Here is a 23,735-nt window from a genome sequence, read left to right on the forward strand (position 1 = left end):
ATTTATGGAGGGGCCGGGATTTGGGGCTCGCCCAAGCTCGGGGACACTGGGGCGACCCCGCGGCCATCAGGGGTGCAGTGGGGGGGTCCTGGGGGCCCGGGGAGGGTGGGGGGAGGCCCATGGGGGTCCCTCTGGTGCCAGCTGTGCCCCCCCTGTCCCAGCCCCGGGCGCTCGCCCTCGTCCCACGACAACGAGATCGTGATGATGAACCACGTGTACAAGGAGAGGTTCCCCAAGGTGGGGCTGGGGGCACCCGGGGGGCTGGGGGTGGCCGTGGGGGCGGTTATGGGTCTTGGGGGAGGTTGTGGGGTGGCCACGGGGTTGCTCTGGGGTCTCAGGGTGCCTGTGGGGTGCTATGGGGTCCCTATGGAGTCCCCACAGGGTCCCCACGGGGTCTCTGGGGTGCCATGGGGTCACCATGGGGTCACTATGGGGTCACTATGGGTCAGTCTGGGTCACCCTGGGGTCCCCACGGGGTGTCTGGGGTGCCATGGGGTCACCCTGGGATCACCATGGGTCACCATGGGTTCACTATGGGGTCAGTCTGGGTCACCCTGGGGTCCCCACGGGGTGTCTGGGGTGCCATGGGGTCACCCTGGGATCACCATGGGGTCACCATGGGTTCACTATGGGGTCACTGTGGGGTCCCCATTGGGTGTCTGGAGTGCCATGGGGTAACCCTGGGTTCACTGTGGGTTCTCTATGGGGTTTGGGCTCTCTCAGGCCACGGCGCAGATGCAGGAGCATCTGGAGGAGTTCACTATGGGGTCACTGTGGGGTCACTGTGGGGTCACTGTGGGGTCACTGTGGGGTCTGGGGTCTCCATGGGGTCACTGTGGGGTCCCCCTGGGGTCTGGGGTCACTCTGGGTCCCCCTGGGGTCACCATCCATTCCCCCCGTGTCCCCCAGGCCACGGCGCAGATGCAGGAGCGCCTGGAGGAGTTCACTATGGGGTCACTGTGGGGTCTGGGGTGCCATGGGTTCACCCTGGGGTCCCCATGTGTTCACCATCCATTCCCCCTGGTGTCCCCCAGGCCACGGCGCAGATGCAGGAGCGCCTGGAGGAGTTCACTATGGGGTCACTATGGGGTCTAGGGTCACTGTGGGGTCCCCATGGGTTCACCATCCATTCCCCCCGTGTCCCCCAGGCCACGGCGCAGATGCAGGAGCGCCTGGAGGAGTTTCACTATGGGGTCACTGTGGGGTCTGGGGTCTCCATGGGGTCCCCATGGGTTCACCATCCATTCCCCCCGTGTCCCCCAGGCCACGGCGCAGATGCAGGAGCGCCTGGAGGAGTTTGTGCGCGGCTGCGGCCCCGGGGGGACGCCCCTGGCCGACGGCGCCCTGAGCTTCATCCAGCACCAGCTGGTGGAGCTGGCCCGGGACTGCCTGGCCACGGCCCGGCACGGCCTCATCACGGCCGGGTACTTCTGCGAGCTGCAGGAGAGCATGGAGAGGCTGCTGCAGGACGTGAGGGGACAATGGGGACACCTGGGGACAATGGGGACACCTGGGGACACCTGGGGACAATGGGGACAATGGGGACACTGGGGACAATGGGGACAATGGGGACACCTGGGGACAATGGGGACAATGGGGACACTGGGGACACTGGGGACAATGGGGACAATGGGGACAATGGGGACACCTGGGGACAATGGGGAAAATGGGGACACCTGGGGACAATGGGGACAGTGGGGACACCTGGGGACACCTGGGGACAATGGGGACAATGGGGACACCTGGGGACACCGGGGACAATGGGGACACCTGGGGACACTGGGGACAGTGGGGACAATGGGGACAATGGGGACACCTGGGGACAATGGGGACACTGGGGACACTGGGGACAATGGGGACACTGGGGACAATGGGGACAATGGGGACAATGGGGACAATTGGGACAATGGGGACACCTGGGGACACCTGGGGACAATGGGGACAATGGGGACACCTGGGGACACCTGGGGACAATGGGGACACCTGGGGACACCGGGGACACCTGGGGACACCTGGGGACAATGGGGACACTGGGGACAATGGGGACAATGGGGACAATGGGGACAATTGGGACAATGGGGACACTGGGGACAATGGGGACACTGGGGACAGTGGGGACAATGGGGACACCTGGGGACAATGGGGACAATGGGGACACCGGGGACACCTGGGGACAATGGGGACAATGGGGACAATGGGGACACTGGGGACAATGGGGACAATGGGGACACTGGGACACACGGGGACACTGGGGACAATGGGGACAATGGGGACACTGGGGACAATGGGGACACTGGGGACACTGGGGACAATGGGGACAATGGGGACAATGGGGACACGGCGGGGACAGGGGGGGACAATGCTGGACAGTGAGGGACAAGAGGGGCCAGAAAGGACCAAGGGGACCCTGTGGAACCCAATGGGATCGGGAGGGACTGAGCAGGGACAGGGGGGACCCCCAGGCGTCCCCTGGGCCCCCCAAATGCCCCCCCCGTGTCCCCTCAGGCCTACGAGCGCTCCGAGTCGGAGGAGGTGGCCTTCATCACGCAGCTGGTGAAGCGGCTCCTCATCATCATCTCCCGGCCCGCGCGCCTGCTCGAGTGCCTGGTGAGCCCGGCGCCCCCTCACCTGTGCCTGGGTCCCCTCACCTGTGCCTGTCCCTCTCTCACCTGTCCCTGGGTCCCCTCACCTGTGCCTGGGTGCCCTCACCTGTCCCTGCGTCCCCTCACCTGTGCCTGGGTGCCCTCACCTGTCCCTGCGTCCCCTCACCTGTGCCTGGGTCCCCCTCACCTGTGCCTGGGTCCCCTCACCTGTGCCTGGGTCCCCTCACCTGTGTCTGTGTCCCCTCACCTGTGCCTGGGTCCCCTCACCTGTGTCTGTGTCCCCTCACCTGTCCCTGTGTCCCCTCACCTGTGCCTGTCCCTCTCTCACCTGTGCCTGGGTCCCCTCACCTGTCCCGGTGTCCCCTCACCTGTGCCTGTGTCCCCTCACCTGTCCCTCTCTCTCCTGTCCCTCACCTGTCCCTGTCCCTCACCTGTCCCTGTCCCTCTCTCTCCTGTCCCTCTCTCCCCTGTCCCTCCCCTGTCCCTGTCCCTCTCTCACCTGTCCCTGTCCCCTCACCTGTCCCTCTCTCCCCTGTCCCTGTCCCTCTCTCACCTGTCCCTGTGTCCCCCTCACCTGTCCCTCTCTCACCTGTCCCTATCCCTCACCTGTCCCTATCCCTCACCTGTCCCTGTCCCTCTCTCACCTGTCCCTGTCCCTCTCTCACCTGTCCCTCTCTCACCTGTTGTCCCTCACCTGTCCGCAGGAGTTTGACCCCGCGGGGCTGTCGCAGCTGCTGGGCCGGGCCGAGGGGCCCCTGAGAGCCGACACCCCCCGGTACCTGCTGAGGCAGCTGGGCCGGGCCCGGGGGGCGCGCGCAGGTACGGGGGACGGGGGGGGACAGGGACAGGTGTGGGGGGACAGGGACAGGGACAGGGACAGGGACAGGGACAGGTGTGTGGGGACAGGGACAGGGGGACAGGGACAGGGACATGTGTGGGGGGACAGGTACAGGTGTGTGGGGACAGGGACAGGTGTGGGGGGACAGGGACAGGGACAGGGACAGGGACAGGGACATGTGTGGGGGGATAGGCATGGGGACAGGTGCGGAGCAGGGGGTTCAGGACAGGTGTAGGGACACAGGCAGGTATGAGGGGGCACACCTGTGACGCTGCTGTCCCCTCACACACCTGTGTCCCTGCTGTCCCCTCACACACCTGTGTGCCACACCTGTGTCCCTGCTGTCCCCTCACACACCTGTGTCCCTGCTGTCCCCTCACACACCTGTGCCACACCTGTGACCCTGCTGTCCCCTCACACACCTGTGTCCCTGCTGTCCCCTCACACACCTGTGCCACACCTGTGTCCCTGCTGTCCCCTCACACACCTGTGCCACACCTGTGTGTCCCCCCCCAGACATGCTGCACCTGGAGGAGCCCGACAGCAGCGGCACCAACACGCCCGAGCCCGAGGAGGGGGCTGAGGTGGGCCCTGCCCCCCGTGTCCCCCCCAGTGTCCCCCCCAATGTCACCTGTGCCCCCCCCCCAATGTCACCTGTCCCCCCCACGCCCCCAGGGCCGCGCTGCCGCCCCCCGGCCCAAGGAGCCGCCAGGTGAGAGCGACTTCGAGACCATCAAACTGATCAGCAACGGCGCCTACGGGTGAGGGGGCCGGGGCTCCCGGGGGGTTCTCGGTGATCCCGGGGGGGTCCCGGGGGTCCCTCCCTCACCTGTCCCCTCCCATGGCAGCGCGGTGTACCTGGTGCGGCACACGGCCACGCGGCAGCGCTTCGCCATGAAGAAGATCAACAAGCAGAACCTGCTGCTGCGGAACCAGGTGCACCAGGCCTTCGTGGAGCGCGACATCCTCACCTTCGCCGAGAACCCCTTCGTGGTCAGCATGTTCTGCTCCTTCCAGACCCGCCGCCACCTCTGCATGGTCATGGAGTATGTGGAAGGTGAGGCCGCGCCCCGCGATGTGGGGCGGGGAGTCGCGATATGGGGCGGGGAGTCGCGATACGGGGCGGGGAGTCGCGATATGGGGATGGAGATGGGGATATGGGGCGGGGCGTCGTGCTATGGGGCGGGGCTTTGGGATATGGGGCTTGGTATTGGGATATGGGGTGGCATGTCACAATATGGGGATGGAGATGGAGATATGGGGTTAGATGTCATGATATGGGGTTGGGTGTCGGGATATGGGGCCGGCTGTTGGGATACAGGGATAGGTGTTGGGATATGGGGTGGCATGTCGTGATACGGGGATGGAGATGGGGATATGGGGATGGATGTCACGATATGGGGTTGGGTGTCGGGATATGGGGCTGGGTGTCACGATACGGGGATAGAGATGGGGATATGGGGCTGGGTATTGGGATATGGGGATGGATATCACAGTAAGGAGTTGGGTGTTGGGGCGGCATGTCACGATACGGGGTGGGATGTCACGATACAGGGATGGAGATGGGGATATGGGGATGGATATCATGGTATGGATGTCGGGATATGGGGTTGGGTGTCAGGATATAGGGTGGGATGTTCCGATATGGGGCAGGATGTCACGATACGGGGATGGATATCACGATACGGGGGCGGGATGTCACGATACGGGGCGGGATGTCGCGATAGGGGGCGGGATGTCGCGATAGGGGATGTGGGGCCGGGCACTGCGGTGACACCGGTCCCTGTGCCCAGGCGGGGACTGCGCCACACTGCTCAAGCACATCGGGGCGCTGCCCCTGGAGCTGGCCCGGCTCTACTTCGCCGAGACCGTGCTGGCGCTGGAGTACCTGCACACCTACGGCATCGTGCACCGCGACCTCAAACCCGACAAGTGTGTGCTGGGGGGGTCACCTGGGCCCTGCCCCGCCCACCTGGGCCCCGCCCTGCTCACCTGGGCCCCACCCTGCCCACCTGGGCCCCGCCCCTCACCTGGGCCCTGCCCCGCCCACCTGGGCCCCGCCCCTCACCTGCGCCCTGCCCCGCCCACCTGGGCCCGCCCTGCTCACCTGGGCCCCGCCCTGCTCACCTGGGCCCCGCCCTGCCCACCTGGGCCCGGCCCTGCCCACCTGGGCCCTGCCCCGCCTACCTGGGCCCCGCCCCCTCACCTGAGCCCCGCCCCTCACCTGGCCCCGCCCCACTCACCTGCAGCCTCCTGATCACATGGGTCCCGCCCTGCTCATCTGGGCTCACCCCGCCCACCTGGGCCCCGCCCTACCCACCTGGGCCCCGCCCCACTCACCTGGGCCCCACCCCCTCACCTGGCCCCGCCCCGCTCACCTGCAGCCTCCTGATCACCTCCCTGGGCCACGTGAAGCTGACGGATTTCGGGCTCTCCAAGATGGGGCTGATGAGCCTGACCACCAACCTGTACGAGGGGCACATGGAGAAGGACGCGCGCGAGTTCCGTGACAAGCAGGTGGGTGCCCAGGTGGGCCAGGTGTGCACGGGTGAGGGCTGCAGGTGTGCCCAGGTGTGCCCAGGTGGGTGCCACAGGTGTGCCAGGCGTGCCCAAGTGGATGCTCGGGTGTGTCCGGGTGTGTCCAGGTGTGCTCAGGTGTGCTCAGGTGTGCTCAGGTGGGTGCCCAGGTGGGTGCCAAGTGCACCCAGTGTCCAGGTGTGCCAGGGCAGCACAGGGCCGGGGAGCTGGGGGTGCCTGCAGCAGCTCAGGGCCGCGTCCCTGCTGAGCCCACCTGTCCCACGTGTGCCCAGGTGTGCGGCACGCCCGAGTACATCGCCCCCGAGGTGATCCTGCGCCAGGGCTACGGCAAACCCGTGGACTGGTGGGCCATGGGCATCGTCCTCTACGAGTTCCTGGTGGGCTGCGTGCCCTTCTTCGGGGACACGCCCGAGGAGCTCTTCGGGCAGGTGATCTCAGGTACGGACACGGGGACATGGGGGGGACACAGGGCAGGTGACCTCAGGTATGGACATGGGGACATGGGGGGGACACAGGACAGGTGATCTCAGGTACGGACACGGGGACATGGGGGGACATGGGGGACACAGGACAGGTGATCTCAGGTACGGACACAGGGACATGGGTGGGGGACACGGGGGGGACACAGGGCAGGTGATCCCAGGTATGGCCCTGGGGACACAGGGGACATGGGGGGGACACGGGGCAGGTGACCTCAGGTATGGCCCTGGGGACACAGGACAGGTGACCTCAGGTATGGCCCTGGGGACACAGGGCAGGTGATCGATCCCAGGTACAGTGTCTGTGCTCAGCTGTCCCTGCTGTGTCCCCCCTGTGTCCCCCCCCTGTGTCCCCCCCCTGTGTCCCCTCCATGTCCCCCCCGTGTCCCCCCCGTGTCCCCTCTGTGTCCCCTCCGTGTCCCCTCCATGTCCCCCCCGTGTCCCCCCCGTGTCCCCCCAGATGAGATCCTGTGGCCCGAGGGGGACGAGGCGCTGCCCCCGGACGCTCAGCACCTCATCTCCTGCCTGCTGCAGCCGGACCCACTGCGGCGCCTCGGGGCAGGTGAGACCGAGCCCCCCGAGCCCCCCGAGCCCCCCGAGCCCCCCGAGCCCCCCGGGCCCCCCGGGACCCCCCCGGGACCCCCGTGACGGGCGGTGCCGCGCAGGGGGCGCTCAGGAGGTGAAGGCTCACGGATTCTTCGCCACCCTCGACTGGACGGGGCTGCTGCGGCAGAAAGCCGAGTTCGTGCCGCACCTGGAGTCCGAGGAGGACACGAGCTACTTCGACAGTGAGGGAGGGAGGGACCCCCGGCACCCCCGGGACCCCCGCGGGACCCCCCGGACCCGCCACGGGACCCCCCCTTGGGGACATCCCTGGGGCTCCCCTTGGATCAGCCCCGGGAGCCTCCCTGGGACCCCCAGAACCCCCTGGAACATCCCGGGACCCCCTGGAATATCCCGGGACCCCCTGGAACATCCCAGAACCCCCTGGAACGTCCTGGGACCCCCTGAAACATCTCAGAACCCCCTGGAACACCCCAGAACCACCTGGAACCTCCCGGGACCCTCTGGGACCCCCAGAACCCCCTGGAACATCCCAAAACCCCCCAGGACCCCCAGAACCCCCTGGAACATCCTGGGACCCCCAGCCCCCCCCAGCTGTGCCCCCTCCCCTCACACCTGTCCCCCCCTCACACCTGTCCCCGTCCCCCCCCCAGCGCGGTCGGACAGGTACCCCCACGTGGCGTCGTACGAGGACGAGGACACGACCGAGGACGAGCCCGTGGAGATCCGGCAGTTCTCGTCCTGCTCGCCGCGCTTCAGCAAGGTGGGGCCGGGCCCGGGGGTGCCCGGGTGTGCCCGGGTGTGCCCAGGTGTGCCCAGGTGTGCCCGGGTGTGAGCAGGGGCCCTCCCGCAGGTGTACAGCAGCCTGGAGCAGCTCTCGCAGGAGCCCAAGGCCAAGGGGCGCCCGCGGGACGAGGGGAGACGGGACGGCTTCGCCCGGGAGCGCGGCTGGAGAACCGGATCACCGGAGCTGTGCGAGCCGGGGGGTTCCGGGTGGTACCGGGGGGGGGTCCTGGGTGGTCCCGGGGGGCTCGGGTGGTACCGGGGGGGTACCGGGAGGTCCCGGGGCTGCACGGGGGATCCCTCACCGCGGTCCCGGCCGTGTCCCCGCAGGAAGCACCGCTCGGCGGGCGCACCGGGCGAGGGGGGGGCGCCGCCCCCCGAGGGCGAGGGCAGCCCCCCCCCGGGCGCGCGCCGCCGCTTCTCGGCGCTGCTGGAGCCGCGCCCCGCGCCCGCCCCCGAGGAACGGCCGAGCCCCCCCCGCAACGGAGCCCCCGACGGGACCCCCGAGGAGACGCCGGGTGAGCCCCGGGAAGGTGGGGAGGGGTCCCCGGGAAGGTGGGGAGGGGTCTCCGGTAAATCCCGGGGAGGTGGGGAGGGGTCCCCGGGAAGGTGGGGAGGGGTCCCCGGGAAGGTGGGGAGGGGTCTCCGGTAAATCCCGGGGAGGTGGGGAGGGGTCCCCGGGAAGGTGGGGAGGGGTCCCCGGGAAGGTGGGGAAGGGTCTCCGGTAATCTCGGGAAGGTGGGGAGGGGTCTCCGGTGAGCCCCGGGAAGGTGGGGAGGGGTCTCTGGTAAATCCCGGGGAGGTGGGGAGGGGTCTCCGGTAAATCCCGGGGAGGTGGGGAGGGATCTCCGGTAAATCCCGGGGAGGTGGGGAGGGGTCTCCGGGGAGCCCCGAGAAGGTGGGGAGGGGTCTCCGGGAAGGTGGGGAGGGGTCTCCGGTAAATCCCGGGGAGGTGGGGAGGGGTCTCCGGTGATCCCCCGGTCCCTTCACCGCCCCGTGTTGTGTCTCCGGTAGCGGAGCGAGGCCCGCGGGGCCCGGAGCCGCCCCCGCCCCGCACCGAGCTGGGGCTGCGGCGGCCGCGGCACCCGGGGGTGGCCCCCGCCGAGCCCGGCGGCGACAAACGCAGCCCCCGCGCCCCCGGCAAGGTCACCAAGTCGGCGTCGGCCACGGCGCTGTCCGTCATCATCCCCAGCGGTGGGTGACGCCCCCGGGACCCCCCAAATCCACCCGAGACCCCTCCCGGGGGAGCCCAAATACCCCCGGGACCCTCCCCGGGAACCCAAATCCCCCCGGGACCCCGAATCCCCCCGGAACCCCCTAAAGGACCCTCCCCAAAGGGCCCCAAACACCCAGGGACCCCACGGGAGGGGGGCTGGGGGTCTCCCTTGGGGGTTCTGTGGGCGTTGGGACCCCCAGTCCCACGGGTGGGGGGGTCCCCGGTCCCGGGGCTGTCCCCGGTCCCCTGTGGGCCCTGGGGGTCTCCCGGGGGTGTTTTTTGGGGTGTCCCCGGTCTCGTGGGTGTCCCCGCTCTCCCCGCGGTGTTTTTGGGGTGTCCCCGCGGTGTTTTTTGGGGGGTGTCCCCGCGGTGTTTTTTGGGGGGTGTCCCCGCGGTGTTTCTGGGGTGTCCCCGCGGTGTTTCTGGGGTGTCCCCGCGGTGTTTTTTGGGGGGTGTCCCCGCGGTGTTTCTGGGGTGTCCCCGCGGTGTTTCTGGGCTCTCCCCGCGGTGTTTCTGGGGTGTCCCGCGGTGTTTTTGGGGTGTCCCCGCGGTGTTTCTGGGGTGTCCCCGCGGTGTTTCTGGGCTGTCGCTCAGCGGCTCTGGGGGCGCAGGGGAGGCGCCCGGCTCGTCCCCGCTGGGCAGCCCGATGTCGCCGCGCTCGCTCTCCTCGGACCCCTCGTCGCGGGACTCGTCCCCGGGCCGGGAGCTCGCCCCGGCCGTGGCGGCGCCGCCGCGCTCGCCCATCGCCATCCCCCGGCCCGGCAAGAAATTCGGCTTCACCCTGAGAGCCATCCGCGTCTACCTGGGCGACAGCGACGTGTACAGCGTGCACCACGTCGTCTGGGTCAGGGACACGGGGGGGACACTGGGGACACGGGGGGACACGGGGACATGGGGTGACACAGGGGATGACACAGGGACACTGGGGACACACGGCGGGACACGGGCACAGCAGATTTTTGGGGCGGGTAGCAGCGCCCGACAGGTCAGGGACAGGGACAAGGGGGGACATGGACGGGTTGGGGACAAGGGGGGACAGGTGGGGGTGGCACCGCCCGGCGTCATTTGGGTCAGGGGACACGGAGGGAGCTGTGGGGACACAGCGGGACACAGGAGGACGTGCGGGGGCCAGGTGGGAGTGCAGGGTGCGGCGATGCGGGTGCGTTGTGTGGGTGACCCCGGTTTGGGGGACACGGGAGGGGTTCCGGGGGTCCCGTGCCCCGTGGGTGACCCCGGTTTGGGGGACACGGGAGGGGTTCCGGGAGTCCCGTGGGTGACCCCGGTTTGGGGGACACGGGAGGGGTTCCGGGGGTCCCGTGCCCCGTGGGTGACCCCGGTTTTGGGGCGCAGCACGTGGAGGAGGGCGGCCCCGCGCAGGAGGCCGGGCTGTGCGCAGGGGACCTGATCACGCACGTGAACGGGGAGCCGGTGCACGGGCTGGTGCACACCGAGGTGGTGGAGCTCATCCTCAAGGTGGGGGCACCGGGGGGGGCTCGGGGGTTACAGGGGTCAGAGGTTTGGGGGGTCGTGGGTCACGGCAGGGTCATGGCAGCTCAGCCACGACCGGGGGGTGAGCCCCGGTGGCGGGGGGGGGTGTTGGGGGTCCCCCCCGTGACCCTCTGTCGCCCAGAGCGGGACCAAGGTGCTGGTGACAACGACGCCGCTGGAGAACACCTCGATCCGCCTGGGCCCCGCGCGGCGCCGCAGCGCCCGCGCCAAGATGGCCCGGAGGAACCGGCGGGGGGGCACCGGGAGCGGCCACGAGAGGTGGGCCCGGGGCGCGGGGGGCGCGGGGGGCGCCGGGAGGCTCGGCGGTGCTGACGGTCCTCCCGGCCGCCAGGCGGCGCAGCGCGCTCTTCCGGCACCTGGCGCGCCAGGCCTCGCTGCTGCACACGAGCCGCTCGCTGACGTCACTGAGCCGCTCGCTCTCCTCCTCCGACTCGCTGCCCGCCTCCCCCACGCACGCGCGGGCGCGCGACCCCGGTAAGGGGCGGGGCCAAGGGAGGGGGGCAGGAGCAACGGGGGCGGGCGGTACCGGGAAAGGGGCGGGGGCTCGGGAACGGGGCCCGGTGCCCGATGCTCGATGCCCGGTGCTCAATGCCCGGTCCCGTTCCCCGCACCCTGACCCCGTTCCCCGCAGGGGCCTCCCCGCCCAGCAGCTCTCCGGGCTCCAGCGCTCCGCCGTCGCCGGCGGGGCCGCACCTGCGGCCGAGCTCCCTGCAGGGGCTGTCGCCGAAGCTGCAGCGGCAGTACCGGGCGGCGCGGTGCCGCTCCGCCGGCAGCATCCCGCTCTCGCCGCTCGCCCACACGCCCTCGCCGCCCGCCGCCTCGCCGCCCGCCTTCCCCGCCAAGCTGCACCCCAAGGCCGCCGAGTCCCCGCGCCTCGCCCGCCGCGGGCTCCCCGAGAAGGCGGCGCCGGGGCCGCCCCGCAAGCTGGGGCTGGAGCCGCCCCGCAAGGACTTCCCGGCCGAGCCGCCGCTGCAGAGCTTGGCCGAGTGGGACGGCGAGGGCCCGGCCGAGCCCCCGCCGCCGCCGCCGCCGCCGCCCGCGGCCCCCGCCCGCCGCCTGGGCCGGCAGGAGCTGCCGCTGCTGCTCGGGGGCCCCCCCGGGCCGGAGCCGCCGCCGGCGGGAGGGGAGGAGCCCGAGCGGGGGCCGCGGGGCCCGCCCAAGGCGCTGAGCCCGGTGCAGGAGCACGAGCGCGGGGCGGCGGCCCCGGTGCCCATCGTGGTGGTGGGGCCCGGTGCGACCCCCGGGGACCCCCGGAGCGCCGCGGGCCCCCCCGGGCGCTGAGCTTGACCCGAGCCCCCCCGCCCCGGAGCCCCGGTTGTAAATAGGGGGGGGCACCCCGGGACCCCCAGGCATGCGGGGGTCGCGCCCCCCGCCCCTCCCCGCGTACGCCAAGGGTTAATACTGTGACACCCCCCCGTGTGACGTCACCGACCCGGCACCGCCCGGTGTGATGTCATCGACCCGGACAATCCCCCCCCTCCCACCCCCAGGGCGACGCCCCTCTCCCTTCCCCCCCCCCCGGTCTCCCGTTTGCCCCCGGTTTTGGCTCCCGGTGATGACGTCACAGCACCCACGTCACGGGAGGGGCACGGGCGCTGCTCTGATGTAACGGGGGGCGGGGATCGTGACGCCATATATCGATCGTGACGTCACGGCCGCAGCGGGATCGATGATGTCACGGCCGTGGCATCACCAGCGGCGTTTGCGTGGTGACATCACAGCCGTGACGTCACCGAAGGCGTGAGGGCGGTGACGCCACAACCGCAGTGACAGCCGTGGGGCGGAGGGGGCGACGCCCGGGTTCCACCCGGTGCTGACGTCACACCAGGGCCAGCCCGGCCTGTGACATCACCACCCCCTCCCGTGACATCATCACAGTCCCCTCCCACCCCCCCCCCCCCCCCGTTCTCGCTATGCAAACGCCCCCCGGGCCGGGGGCGCCGGGGGGGCCCCGGGGACCAATAAAGGCTGTACAGCACCGAGCGGCGGCCGTGCTTCGGGGGGATCACCGGGGGCACACCGGGGGCACACCGGGGCGGGGGGATGGCGGGCGGCCACCGCCCAGGGACCCCCGGGACCCCCGGGAGGGGTTTGGGGGTGTCACGGCCCCGGGATCCCCCTCCCGAGCCCGGACACTCACGGGTTAACGCCGGTGGGTGTTTTTTTCCCGCCACGCCCCCGCCACGCCCCCCCCACCCCCCGTGACGTCACGGCTCTACCGGGTCCGTTCGCCGCCGCTGAGCCCGAACGGTCCGGGGGGCACCGGGGGGGCCTTGGGGGCTGGTGCGGGGATTTCGGGGGGTCGGGGCCCTCTCGGGGAGCTCTTGGGGGGAATTGGGGCGCAAGGGAGGGGGGCCCGGTGGTCTCTGAACTGGGGGTGCTCGGGGGGGATTTGGGGGTTCAAAGGGGTCTCTGGGGGAATTGGGGGGCTCAGGAGGGAATTAGGGGATTCAAAGGGGGTCTCTGGGGGAATTGGGGGTTCACAGGGGGTCGCTGACCCCGCCGTGTGCCCCCAGCCCCCCATGGCGCTGCGTTTGGCCGCCCGCCTGTCGCGCCCGGCCCGGCCCGGTGTCCGGTGGGGGGGCACCGGCCCCCCCCGCGCACAGGGTGAGTGGGGGGGGGGGGCGAGAGGACCGGACACCCCCCAGGACCCCCCCCCCGGTGCTGACCCCAACGGGAGGGGGGGACACCGCGAGTCTCCGGTGCTGACCCCAGCGGGGGGGGGAACACCGGGAGCCCCCGGTGCTGACCCCAACGGGGGGGGGGAAACCGCGAGTCTCCGGTGCTGCCCCCCCCTCTCCCGGTGCTGACCCCCCCCCCCTCTCCCGGTGCTGCCTCCCCTCTCCCGGTGCTGCCCCGCCCCTCCCGGTGCTGACCCCCCCTTTCCCGGTGCTGCCCCCCCTCTCCCGGTGTTCCCCGCCCTTTCCCCGTGCTGACCCCCCCCCCCTTTCCCGGTGCTGCTCCCCCCCCTTTCCCGGTGTTCTCCCCCCCCTCTCCCGGTGCTGCCCCCCCCCTTTCCCGGTGCTGACCCCCATCTCCCGGTGTTCCCCCCCCTTTCCCGGTGCTGCTCCCCCCCCTCTCCCGGTGTTCCCCCCCCTCTCTCCCGGTGCTGCCCCCTCTCTCCCGGTGTTCCCCCCCCTCTCCCGGTGCTGACCCCCCCCTTTCCCGGTGCTGCCCCCTCCCCAGCCGCCGCCCCGTTCGACTGGCAGGACGCGCTGGGGCTGGAGGCGCTGCTGAGCGCCGAGGAGCGGCTGCTGCGGGACACGACGCGCAAATACTGCCAGGAGCGGCTGCTGCCCCGCGTGCTGCACGCCAACCGCCACGAGGGTACCCCAAAAACCGCCCCCCCAACGCCCCCGCGCTGCCCGACCCCCCCCCGGTACAGCCCCAGAGCCCCCAGACCCCCCAAGCGCTTCCAGAAGCCCCCGGGGCCGGTCCCCACCACGGTACCACAGCTGCCCCCCAGTGTCCCCAGTGTCCCCCCAAACTTGGCTGAGCCCCCCGTTCACCCCTGAGCTCCCTCAGGATCCTTCCTGTGCCGAAAATGGGGGGTTTTGGTACCCCCAAAAGCCCCCGGCCCCCCAAAACCCCCCCAAATCTCCCTGACTCCCCAGACTCCCTCCAAGACCCCCCAAATCCTCTCCCCTCTCCCCTCCTGCAGGCCCAGGTGTGGGGGACCCCCAGATTCACCCCGGGGGTCCCCCCGCTGTCCCCAACCCCTCTGACCCCCACCTTGCCCCCCCAGTCTTTGACCGGGAGATCGTGACCGAACTGGGAGAGCTGGGGCTGCTGGGCCCCACCATTCAAGGTCAGGGGGACATGGGGGGGGATTTGGGGACACAAGGGGGGGGCGTGGGTGGTCAGGGACTCCCCCTGGGGTGCTCAGGGGGTGCTCAGGGCTCTGTGGGGGGATTTGGGGGTCAGGGAGGGGCTTTGGGGGCTCTGTGGGGGGACCTGGGGGGGCTGGCAGGGGCAGTTTTGGGGTGACACTGGGGATTCGGGGGATGGCGCTGGGCCCAGGGTGGGGCTGTGTGTCAGGGCAGGGTCCTGGAGGGGTCCTGGGTGACCCCGGGGGTCTCTGGGTGACCCTTGAGGGGTCCTGGGTGACCCCGGGGGTCTCTGGGTGACCCTTGAGGAGTCTCTGTGTGACCCTTGAGGGGTCCCTGTGTGCCCCGGGGGTCCCAGTGTGACCCTTGAGGGGTCCTGTGTGACCCGGGGGTCTCTGTGTGACCCTTGAGGGGTCCCTGTGTGCCCTGTGTGACCCTTGAGGGGTCCTTGAGTGACCCTTGAGGGGTCCCTGTGTGACCCGGGGGTCTCTGAGTGACCCTTGAGGAGTCTCTGTGTGACCCTTGAGGGGTCCCAGTGTGCCCTGTGTGACCCCGGGGGTCCGTGTGTGCCCTGGGGGTCCCTGTGTGACCCCGGGGGTCCCCGTGTGACCCTCGAGGGGTCCCCGCAGGGTACGGCTGCGCGGGCACCACGTCGGTGGGCTACGGGCTGGTGACGCGGGAGCTGGAGCGCGTGGACAGCAGCTACCGCTCGGTGCTCAGCGTGCAATCCTCGCTGGTCATGTACCCCCTGTGGGCCTACGGGACCCCCGCCCAGCGCGAGCGCTTCCTGCCCCGCCTCGGTGAGACCCCCGCGGGGCAGGGGCGGCTCGGGGGGGGCGTTGGGAGGCAGCACTGAGGGGCTTGGAGGAGGAACGGGGGGCACAGGGGAGCTGTGGGGTGCTTGGGGTGTCCCCATGGTGCCCCCTCCCCAGCTCGAGGGGCGTTTGGGGGGCGGGAGGCAGCACCGAGGGGCTTGGAGGAGGAACGGGGGGCACAAGGGGAGCTGTGGGGTGCTTGGGGTGTCCCCATGGTGCCCCCTCCCCAGCTCGGGGGTGTGGGGTGGAGGGGCAGAGGGGCGTTTGCGGGGGGCTTGGAGGAGGAGTGGGGGGCACAAGGGGAGCTGTGGGGTGGTTGGGGTGTCCCCATGGTGCCCCCTCCCCAGCTCGGGGGTGTGGGGTGGAGGGGCAGAGGGGCGATTGCGGGGGGTTTGGAGGAGGAGTGGGGGGCACAGGGGAGCTGTGGGGTGCTTGGGGTGTCCCCATGGTGCCCCCTCCCCAGCTCGGGGGTGTGGGGTGGAGGGGCAGAGGGGCATTTGCGGGGGGCTTGGAGGAGGAGTGGGGGGCACAGGGGAGCTGTGGGGTGGTTGGGGTGCCCCCATGGTGCCCCCTCCCCAGCTCGGGGGGCGTTTGGGGGGGCGGGAGGCAGCACCGAGGGGCTTGGAGGAGGAGTGGGGGGCACAGGGGAGCTGTGGGGTGCTTGGGCTGCCCCTGACGCCCCCTCCCCAGCGCGGGGGGAGCTCGTGGGGTGCTTTGGGCTGACGGAGCCCAACCACGGGAGCGACCCGGGGCGGATGGAGACGCGGGCACGGCACAACCCCAGCGGCGGCACCTACACCCTGCGCGGCTCCAAGACCTGGTGAGCCTCAGAATCGGGGTCAGGGGGACACGGGGGACCCCCAGAGCTCCCGGTGACCCTCCCTGCCCTGCCCAGGATCACCAACTCACCCATCGCCGACCTGTGCGTGGTGTGGGCGCGCTGCGAGGAGGACGGGCGGGTCCGGGGCTTCCTGGTGGAGCGCGGGACCCCCGGGCTCAGCACCCCCAAAATCGAGGGCAAGTTCTCCCTGCGGGCCTCGACCACCGGGATGATCCTGCTGGATGACGTGGAGGTGCCCGAGGAGAACGTGCTGCCCAACGCCGAGGGGCTGGCGGTAAGGGGGGAGCCAGGGCATCCCCGGTGGGGTGGGAGGGGTCCCGGTGGGATAGGGGGGTCCCGGTGGGACGGGGGGTCCCAGTGACACCCCCTGTCCCCCAGGGCCCCTTTGGCTGCCTGACCCAGGCCCGTTACGGCATCGCCTGGGGCGCGCTGGGCGCTGCCGAGGCCTGTCTGGAGACGGTGCGGCAATACGTGCTGGACAGGTAACGGGGGGCTGGAGGCGGTTTTGGGGGGTCCCACCGCCCCCCAGCCCCTCCAGGCTCAGCGCCCCCCTGCCCTGGCGTGCAGGAAGCAGTTTGGGGGCCCGCTGGCCCGGAACCAGCTGGTGCAGAAGAAGCTGGCGGACATGGTGACGGAGATCACGCTGGGGCTGCACGCCTGCCTGCGGCTCGGCCGCCTCAAGGACGAGGGCAGGTGCGTGGCAGCGTCCCCAGAGGGGGCCCGGGGGCTCCCGGAGGGGCTCAGGGTGTCCCCGCCCGCGTTGTCCCCACAGGGCCGCCCCCGAGATGGTGTCGATGCTGAAGCGGAACTCGTGCGGGAAGGCGCTGGGCATCGCCAGGGACGCGCGGGACATGCTGGGGGGCAACGGCATCTGCGACGAGTTCCACGTGATCCGGCACCTCATGAACCTCGAGGCCGTCAACACCTACGAGGGTACGGCGGGGAGGGGGGCGCGGGGGTCCCCCGGGGGTTCGGGGGGTCCCGCTGAGGCGTGGTGGTCCCCGCAGGCACCCACGACATCCACGCGCTGATCCTGGGCCGCGCCATCACCGGCATCCAGGCCTTTGCCCCGGCCAAGGGGACGTAGTGGGGACGCGGCGGCGCCGGTGACACCGGTGGGGACCGGGTCTGCTCCTCGTGGGAAGGGATGTGAGGAGATGGCGGCGCTGACAGGACACAGCGTCGCCAAGCGGACCCAGGTGTCCCTGGAGGGATCCAGTGTCACTGACAGGACCCGGTGTCACCGGCCAGGCCTTGTGTCACCAACGGGACTCGGTGTCACCCCAACCAAATCCCGTGGCACTGGCGGGACCTGGTGTCACCAAGCACAGCTTGCGTTGTTGATGGGACCCAAGGCCACCAAGCAAACCTGCTGTCACCAACGGGACTCGGTGTCAGCGACAGGACTTGGTGTCACTCAGGGGACCCCACTGGTGCTGGGCGCCGTGTCCGGCGCCGTCCCGGTGCCTTCGCCATCCCCGTGGCCAATAAACGGTGGGACAGCCCCTCCATGCCAGCCCTGCTCGTCAGCGTTAATGAACCTGCCAGGACCCAGCTCTGCCCTCGGAGGAGGGGTCCCGGCCCATCACAGCCCCCCCATCGAGCTTTTGGGTCGGCTTCAGCCCTTTATTTGTTCCAACCACCAACATAAACAGCAACAGCAAAGCCCTTTGGGTCCAAAATGCCCCTTTGCAAAGCCCGGCACAGCGCCGTGGGTTTGGGGGTCCCGCTCAGGTCTGGGGGTGCCCTCAGGCCTCGGGCTGCAGGCAGAGCTCCTGATACGCCGCCTCCACGGTGCAGCAGATGCGGCGCAGCTCCGCCTGCACCTCCTCCACGCGCTCCAGCACCTCGCCGAGCGCCTGCAGCCGCTCCTGGATCAGCCCGTTGTGGAAGCCGTAGCGGTGGAAGAGCCGCTCCTCCAGCTGCTCCGCCAGCTCCGAGACCTGCCCGAGCGGGGGCCGCGGCTCGTCCCGGCGCTGGCACGGCCGCCGTCCCCGGGGCCGGGGGGCAGCTGCGCCCGCCCGCGCTGGCACCGCTCCCGGCCTGGCCCGGCCGCCGCCAGCTGCGCCCCGGTAGCCGCAGCGCCGGTCGCGGTGGCCACCGAGCGCCGGGTCAGCGCGGGCCGCAGCTGCCGGGCCGGGCCGCCATCTGCGAGGGCAGCGTGGGGACAAGGGGGGGGACACCAGGGGGACAGCGAGGGGACAGCGGGGGCCGCTGGAAGCGGGGCCGGAGGCAGCTGCGGCCGCCCCCGCGGGGCTTCGGGGGGCTCCCCCCGGCCGGGCTCCGCAGCTGCCTCCGCGGCCGGGCTCTGCCTCCCTTGTCCCGCCCAACCGGGCGGAATAACGCGGCCCCCCGCGCCCCGGGGGGAAGGAAGGAAGGAAGGGACCGCGGCGGCCGCTCCGCGCTTACCTTCAGCAGCAGGCTGCCCCTGACGCCGCTCAGCTCCGTGTGCGCTTCCTCGCGGCCGCTGTTGAGGCGGCCGAGCACGTCCTGCACCCGCTGCTGCAGCCCCTCCACGGCGGCGTCCAGCGAGGCGAACAAGAGCGAGGAGCGGGGACCCAGCGCTGGCCCCGCGCGCGGCCTCGGCCGGAACACGGGAGCCTCAGGAGGGGCGGGGGACAGCGCATGGAGCCCGCGGGGACAGGGACCCCATTGGGGCCTGGGATGGCGCAGGAACTGGGACTGTGTGAGGGGCAGGGACCCCATCGGGGCCTGGGATTGCACAAGGACCCCATTAGGGCCGCGGATCACACAGGGACAGGGACCCCTGTGAGGGGCATGGAGCCCACAGGGACAGGGACCCCTTTTATGAGGGGCACGGAACCCATGGAGAAAGCGTGAGGGACATTTCTGCCCCATTAGGGCCATGGATCACACAAGGACAGGGACCCCCATCCGGGCTGTGCACTCTGCCAGGGTCACACCGGGACAGGGACAGGCTGGGCCCTGTGGCAGCCCTGCCAGTCCCGTTAATTGAGAATTACCCTCTAATTAACGTGGTGACACGTGTGTGCCCCCTCCCTGCACTGCCCGTTGCATCCCCCCGCTGTTTTTTCTCCATTTTCACTCCAAAGGTGAAGGTGAAGGCGGTACCTGTCCGGTTTCTCGCCGGGGGGCTCGTCCTCACCCAGCTCCGCCACGAAGGGGCTCTCGCCCGCCGCCGCCTCCGGTTCGGGACCATCAGGCTCCTCCCGCGACATCCCGGCCCCGGGGGGCTGCAGGGGAAGGAGCCCCGAGCTGGGGCCGGGGTCCCGGGGTGGGCTGGGGGCACTAAGCCGGGCTCCGGGGGTGGGTTTGGGGCACTAAGTCGGGCTCGGGCCGGGGTCTCAGGGTGGGTTCGGGGCACTTTGCCGGGCTCGGGCCGGTGCCCGTTCGGGGCCGTACCTGGGACCCTCGGCCGCCCCTCACCACATAGCCCTCACCACATAGCCCTCACGGGGCTCTGCTGGGCGGGCACCGCCGCCGCCCAATCAGCGCCCGCCATTCACACCTCGGCGCTGCTGATTGGAACCTGAAGGGACCCCAAGGGATGATTGGCACCGGCGCGGGCCAATCGCCGGGCACGAAAAGGCAGTGGCGGGAAAGGCGCGAAGGGTCCGGAGGTCCCGGGAGCATCTCGGGGGTCCCGGGGGGATCTCGGGGGTCCCGGGAGTGTTCCGGGCGGATCTCGGCTTCCCCAGCGCCTTCCAATGCCACAAGGTGACAATAAACTCTCCCCAAACGGTTCCCTTCCCCAGCACACACACAGGCACCGCAGGACACCGGGCTTTATTTGGGGTGGGGACCCCTCCCCAAAATGAGGGGACCCCCGGGAGGGGGAGGTCACGCATCCAGGCGGCACATGGGGCTGTCGTAGACCATCTGCAGGTTGACGCGGTGCCCCACGAGCTCCCGGATGTTGTTGATGCCGTATTTGATCATGGTGGGTCTGGGGGAGGTGGGATGGGGAGGTGTCAGTGGGGTGGGGGGGCTGGGATGGGCCCACACTGGGGTCCCCCCCCGCCCCAGAGGTGACCCCCACTCACCGCTCCAGCGAGAGCCCCCAGGCGATGACGGAGACGTTCTCGGGGAGCCCCATGGGCAGCAGCAGCTCGGGGCGGAAGACCCCCGAGTTCCCCACCTCCACCCACTTCTTCAGCCCTGGGGAGGGGGCGAGGGGGGAGAGTGAGGATCCCACGGACCTCCTCCCCATATTGGGGAGCGCTCAGACCCCCCCTGCTCCAAACGGGGACCCCCCCAAGCTCACCCTCGTGGTAGCTGAACACCTCCATGCTGGGCTCGGTGTAGGGGTTGTAGGCGGGTTTGAAACGCAGCTGGGAGATCCCTGCGGGCACACCGGGGGTCAGGGGAGCGCCAGGTGGGTCTGGGGTCCCTCCCCAGCGCCCCCCTTGTACCCAGCTTGGTGAAGAACTGCCGCAGGATGCCCATGAGGTGGCCCAGGGTGAGCCCCCGGTCGGCCACCAGCCCCTCCACCTGGTGGAACTCGGCCAGGTGCGTCGCGTCCAGGCTCTCGTTGCGGAACACGCGGTCGATGGAGAAATATTTCACCGGGCTGAACTTCTCCTGTGGGGGGAGAAGAGAGCAGTGAGGGGGCAGGTGGGACCCCCAGACTGCCCCAGAACTGCTCTGATCCCCCCCAAATTGTTCTGGGCTCTGATCCCCCCCAAATTGTTCCGGGCTTCCTGAGCCCCCCTAAACAATGCTGAGCATCCTACATTGCTCTGAGCACCCCAAATCCCACTAATCCCCCCCAAAATCCCTCTGTTCTCGCTCATGGCTGTACCCCCCAGACCCTGGCAAGGACCCCAAAGCCCCCAGAGCCCCCCAGAGCCCCCAGACACCCCCAAAGCCCCCAGACCTGCCGTGCCAGCTGGAACAGGGCACGGGCACTGGCTGACGTGGTGTGGGTCCTCAGCAGGTTCTTCTTTGCCTCCTCCACCTTCCACTCGTACCTGTACCTGGGTGGGGGGCACAAAGGGGGTTCAGGGGGGTGGGGGACACACGTGGGACCCCCCTGAGTCGCCCCCGGGGTCGGGGTCTCACCCCTGTGAGCCGTAGCCTCCCTGCGAGTGCACCTTCTTCACCTTGGAGGAGTAGCCGGGGGGCAACTGGGGGGCTTCGGCGGGGTCTGGGGAGGGGGGCAAAAAGGTCAGGGGGGTTCTGGGAGGCTTTGAGGGGCGTTTGTGGGGGCTCAGGGGGGGTTCAGAGGGGTGTGGGGTGGGCACAGGGGCTCAGGGGGGGTTCAGAGGGATTTGGGGTGGGCACAGGGGCTTGGCGGGGCTCAGAGGGATTTGGGGTGGGCACAGGAGCTCGGGGGGCTCTGGGGGGGTTCAGAGGGGTCCCGGGGGGGGGGTCAGCAGGCCCCCATGCCCCCCAGCACCCACCCAGCAGGAAGAAGGTGTCGTGCTGGTCGCGCGCCGGGTGCTGCTGCGGCTGGAAGAGCGCGTCGAAGTTCCAGAAGGAGCTCTCCACAAAGTTATCCGTGGGCATCTCCGTGAACCTGGGGGTCCATTGATATTAACAGAGGGCAGGTGGGCTCTGTGGGCCCCCCCAACCTCCCCAGAGCCCCCCACTCACCCCATCTCCAGGAAGATCTGGCGCAGCTCCGAGCGCACCTTGAGCAGCGGGTGCAGGTGCCCGCAGGCCGGGGGCAGCCCCAGCGAGGAGAAGTTGTAGGGTTTGAAGGGCAGCCGGCGCCAGGAGCCCCTGCAGGAGGGGCTGGGGGTCAGGGCAGGCCCGGGGAGGGGGTCCTGGGGGGGTTTTGGGGGGTCCTGGGGGGCACCTACGTGGCGATCATCTCCGGGGTGAGCTCGGTCTCCGGGCGCGCCACGGCCGTGCTGAAGGCGCTGCCCTTGCGGATCCAGAAGGATTTGAGGGTCCTGGGGAGGGGGCAAGGGGGGCGTTGGGGATTGCCAGAGCCTCACTGGCTGCTTTAATTAATGCTAATTTCATTAATGACCACCTTCGCTTTCTCTATTTAACGTTTCACCCACGTGAGTTTTACACAGAGTCTTTAATTGGGCTGTTAGATTGTTAAAATCTTGATTTTGCTGAATTAGTCCTCAGCAAACAAAACCAAAAGGGTCTGAAAATGGGGCAGAAAGGCCTCGAATTTATGCCACATCAAGGACAGAAAAATCAGCAAATACTGAGAAAAACAAAGCTTGGGAAATTGGATGTTCCCAACCAAAAACGCCAATAAAAGGAGTAAAGAGAAGGATCAAAATGAAAACTGATTCATGAACACCCCACAGCACTAATTAACGAGAAGAACGGTGCAATTTAGGAGCGATAACTGTTAAATTAGCCGTGCCCCACTCACACTTCCAGCAGCAGCTTCCTCCTCTTGAGCTCCGAACGCTCCCGCTCGGGCAGGGCCCCCCCGGCCCTCACCTGGCCCAGGTGTTCCTGCACCGTGTCCTGCACCGAGGGCACCTGGGGGGCACCACGGGGGCACCGGGGGTGGGCACAGCCCAACGGGGACCCCCGGGGGGGAACAGACCCCTCCCCAAACAGCGCTGAGTCCCAGGGAGCCGTGTTTGTCCCCCCAAGGATCACCCTCGTTCATGGAGACCCCCACCCATCCACCCCCAGCCTTCAGGGACCCCCACCCATCCATCCCCAGCCTTCAGGGACCCCCACCCATCCACCCCCAGCCTTCAGGGACCCTCACCCATCCACCCCCAGCCTTCAGGGACCCCCACCCATCCACCCCCAGCCTTCAGGGACCCTCACCCATCCACCCCCAGCCTTCAGGGACCCCCACCCATCCACCCCCAGCCTTCAGGGACCCCCACCCATCCACCCCCAGCCTGCTCCTCCCTCCCCGGGACACTCCCGGTAACCAGAGACCCCCAGATCCCTCCTCAGTCCCTGTCCCCAGCGACCCCCATCCATCCCCCCCTTGGGCTTCTCCCGCTCCCCGGTGACCCCCGTGCCCCCTCCCCGGGACCTCCGCCGGTCCCCCCGGGCCACTCACGGCGCGGAACACGCGGGGCCCGCCGGCCGCTCCCTTATCGAGGCGCACCCACTTGTTGGCCATGGCCTTGCTGAAGCCCAAGGAGCCCCCGGGCAGCTTCTGCGGGCACACAGCGGCCGTGAGGGGCGCGGCGGGGGCCGCCGGTGCCGCCCCCCGGTGCCGCCGGTACCCACCATGGCCTCGGCCTGCGGCAGCCCCTCCTCGGGGAGGCTCCGGAACAGCCGCACCTCGGGGCTGCCGTCCCGCAGCACCTCCTCGCCCTCGGCGCTCAGCTCCCATCGCGTGGCCGTGCGCGCCTCCGCCTCGATCACCTGCACCGGGCACCGCCATCAGCGCGGCCGCCGCCGGTAACCGGGGCTGCCCCGCGCTCCCCTGGCCCCGCTGCCCGCACCTCGCCCAGCGCCTGGAGGCTTTTTACGGCGCCCACGAGCGTCTGGTGGTCCACGCCGAGCTGGGCGGCGGCCTCGAGGCTGCAGAGCCCGTCCGGGGCCGCGGTCTGGTCCAGCCGCTCCAGCAGCCGCTCCGCCACGCTCGGCGCCATGGCCGGAAGTGATCCCGGGACACCGGAAGTGCCGCACCGGGAGGATGGGGTTGTGTATCCGCCATCTTGGGTGTGGCGCAAAGCCCCGTGCCGGTCGTGCTGGGCGCCATGTTGGGTGTGGCAGGGGGCGCACAGGTGGCTGCGGGGGGCGCCGTGACGTCACGACGGTGAGTAGTGACGTCATGCGGTGCGAAGCGGCTCC

The 23,735-nt window shown here is 70.0% G+C and overlaps 4 protein-coding genes across 7 annotated transcripts; 2 read left to right on the forward strand and 2 right to left on the reverse strand.

The window, feature by feature from the left end:
- Positions 1-141: 141 nt before the first annotated feature.
- Positions 142-12,512, forward strand: MAST1 (microtubule associated serine/threonine kinase 1; the record flags this gene model as incomplete). Its single annotated transcript, XM_077173131.1, has 21 exons — positions 142-237; positions 1,264-1,470; positions 2,506-2,607; positions 3,308-3,422; positions 3,958-4,025; positions 4,117-4,202; positions 4,290-4,498; positions 5,235-5,373; positions 5,826-5,958; positions 6,252-6,417; positions 6,919-7,020; positions 7,124-7,246; positions 7,676-7,785; positions 7,876-7,994; positions 8,136-8,323; positions 8,820-8,999; positions 9,633-9,865; positions 10,372-10,494; positions 10,652-10,788; positions 10,862-11,004; positions 11,162-12,512. Coding segments are annotated over 21 exons (3,429 nt in total), but the record flags the coding sequence as incomplete, so codon positions are not given.
- A 200-nt stretch (positions 12,513-12,712) lies between these two features.
- GCDH (glutaryl-CoA dehydrogenase) lies at positions 12,713-17,531 on the forward strand. 2 transcript variants are annotated; one of them, XM_077173121.1, is made up of 11 exons: positions 12,713-12,780; positions 13,047-13,137; positions 13,717-13,857; positions 14,276-14,338; positions 14,987-15,157; positions 15,863-15,992; positions 16,068-16,287; positions 16,392-16,495; positions 16,581-16,706; positions 16,786-16,946; positions 17,021-17,531. In XM_077173121.1, exons 2-11 carry the CDS (start codon positions 13,053-13,055, stop codon positions 17,098-17,100), a joined length of 1,281 nt encoding a protein of 426 aa, XP_077029236.1. In that variant the 5' UTR covers positions 12,713-12,780; positions 13,047-13,052; the 3' UTR covers positions 17,101-17,531. The 2 variants fall into 2 exon arrangements, with proteins under 2 accessions (XP_077029236.1, XP_077029237.1); XM_077173122.1 differs by having other exon boundaries at positions 12,735-12,752.
- Positions 17,532-17,630: 99 nt separating this feature from the next.
- On the reverse strand, positions 17,631-19,619 carry SYCE2 (synaptonemal complex central element protein 2). Of its 3 annotated transcripts, XM_077173130.1 has the most exons (3): positions 19,107-19,619; positions 18,423-18,594; positions 17,631-17,956 (listed from the first exon to the last, which is right to left on the reverse strand). In XM_077173130.1, exons 1-3 carry the CDS (start codon positions 19,211-19,213, stop codon positions 17,762-17,764), a joined length of 474 nt encoding a protein of 157 aa, XP_077029245.1. In that variant the 5' UTR covers positions 19,214-19,619; the 3' UTR covers positions 17,631-17,761. The 3 variants fall into 3 exon arrangements, with proteins under 3 accessions (XP_077029245.1, XP_077029241.1, XP_077029242.1); XM_077173126.1 differs by having other exon boundaries at positions 18,423-19,619; XM_077173127.1 differs by having other exon boundaries at positions 17,825-18,594.
- Positions 19,620-19,765: 146 nt separating this feature from the next.
- Positions 19,766-23,561, reverse strand: FARSA (phenylalanyl-tRNA synthetase subunit alpha). The gene is made up of 13 exons (XM_077173124.1): positions 23,384-23,561; positions 23,166-23,303; positions 22,993-23,091; positions 22,336-22,448; positions 21,800-21,892; positions 21,591-21,719; positions 21,398-21,513; positions 21,057-21,141; positions 20,872-20,971; positions 20,408-20,576; positions 20,260-20,337; positions 20,039-20,153; positions 19,766-19,941 (listed from the first exon to the last, which is right to left on the reverse strand). Exons 1-13 carry the CDS (start codon positions 23,531-23,533, stop codon positions 19,836-19,838), a joined length of 1,491 nt encoding a protein of 496 aa, XP_077029239.1. The 5' UTR covers positions 23,534-23,561; the 3' UTR covers positions 19,766-19,835.
- Between the last annotated feature and the right edge of the window lie 174 nt (positions 23,562-23,735).

This window comes from Agelaius phoeniceus, unplaced genomic scaffold (assembly GCF_051311805.1).
Source record: "Agelaius phoeniceus isolate bAgePho1 unplaced genomic scaffold, bAgePho1.hap1 Scaffold_118, whole genome shotgun sequence".
NCBI lineage: Eukaryota > Metazoa > Chordata > Aves > Passeriformes > Icteridae > Agelaius > Agelaius phoeniceus.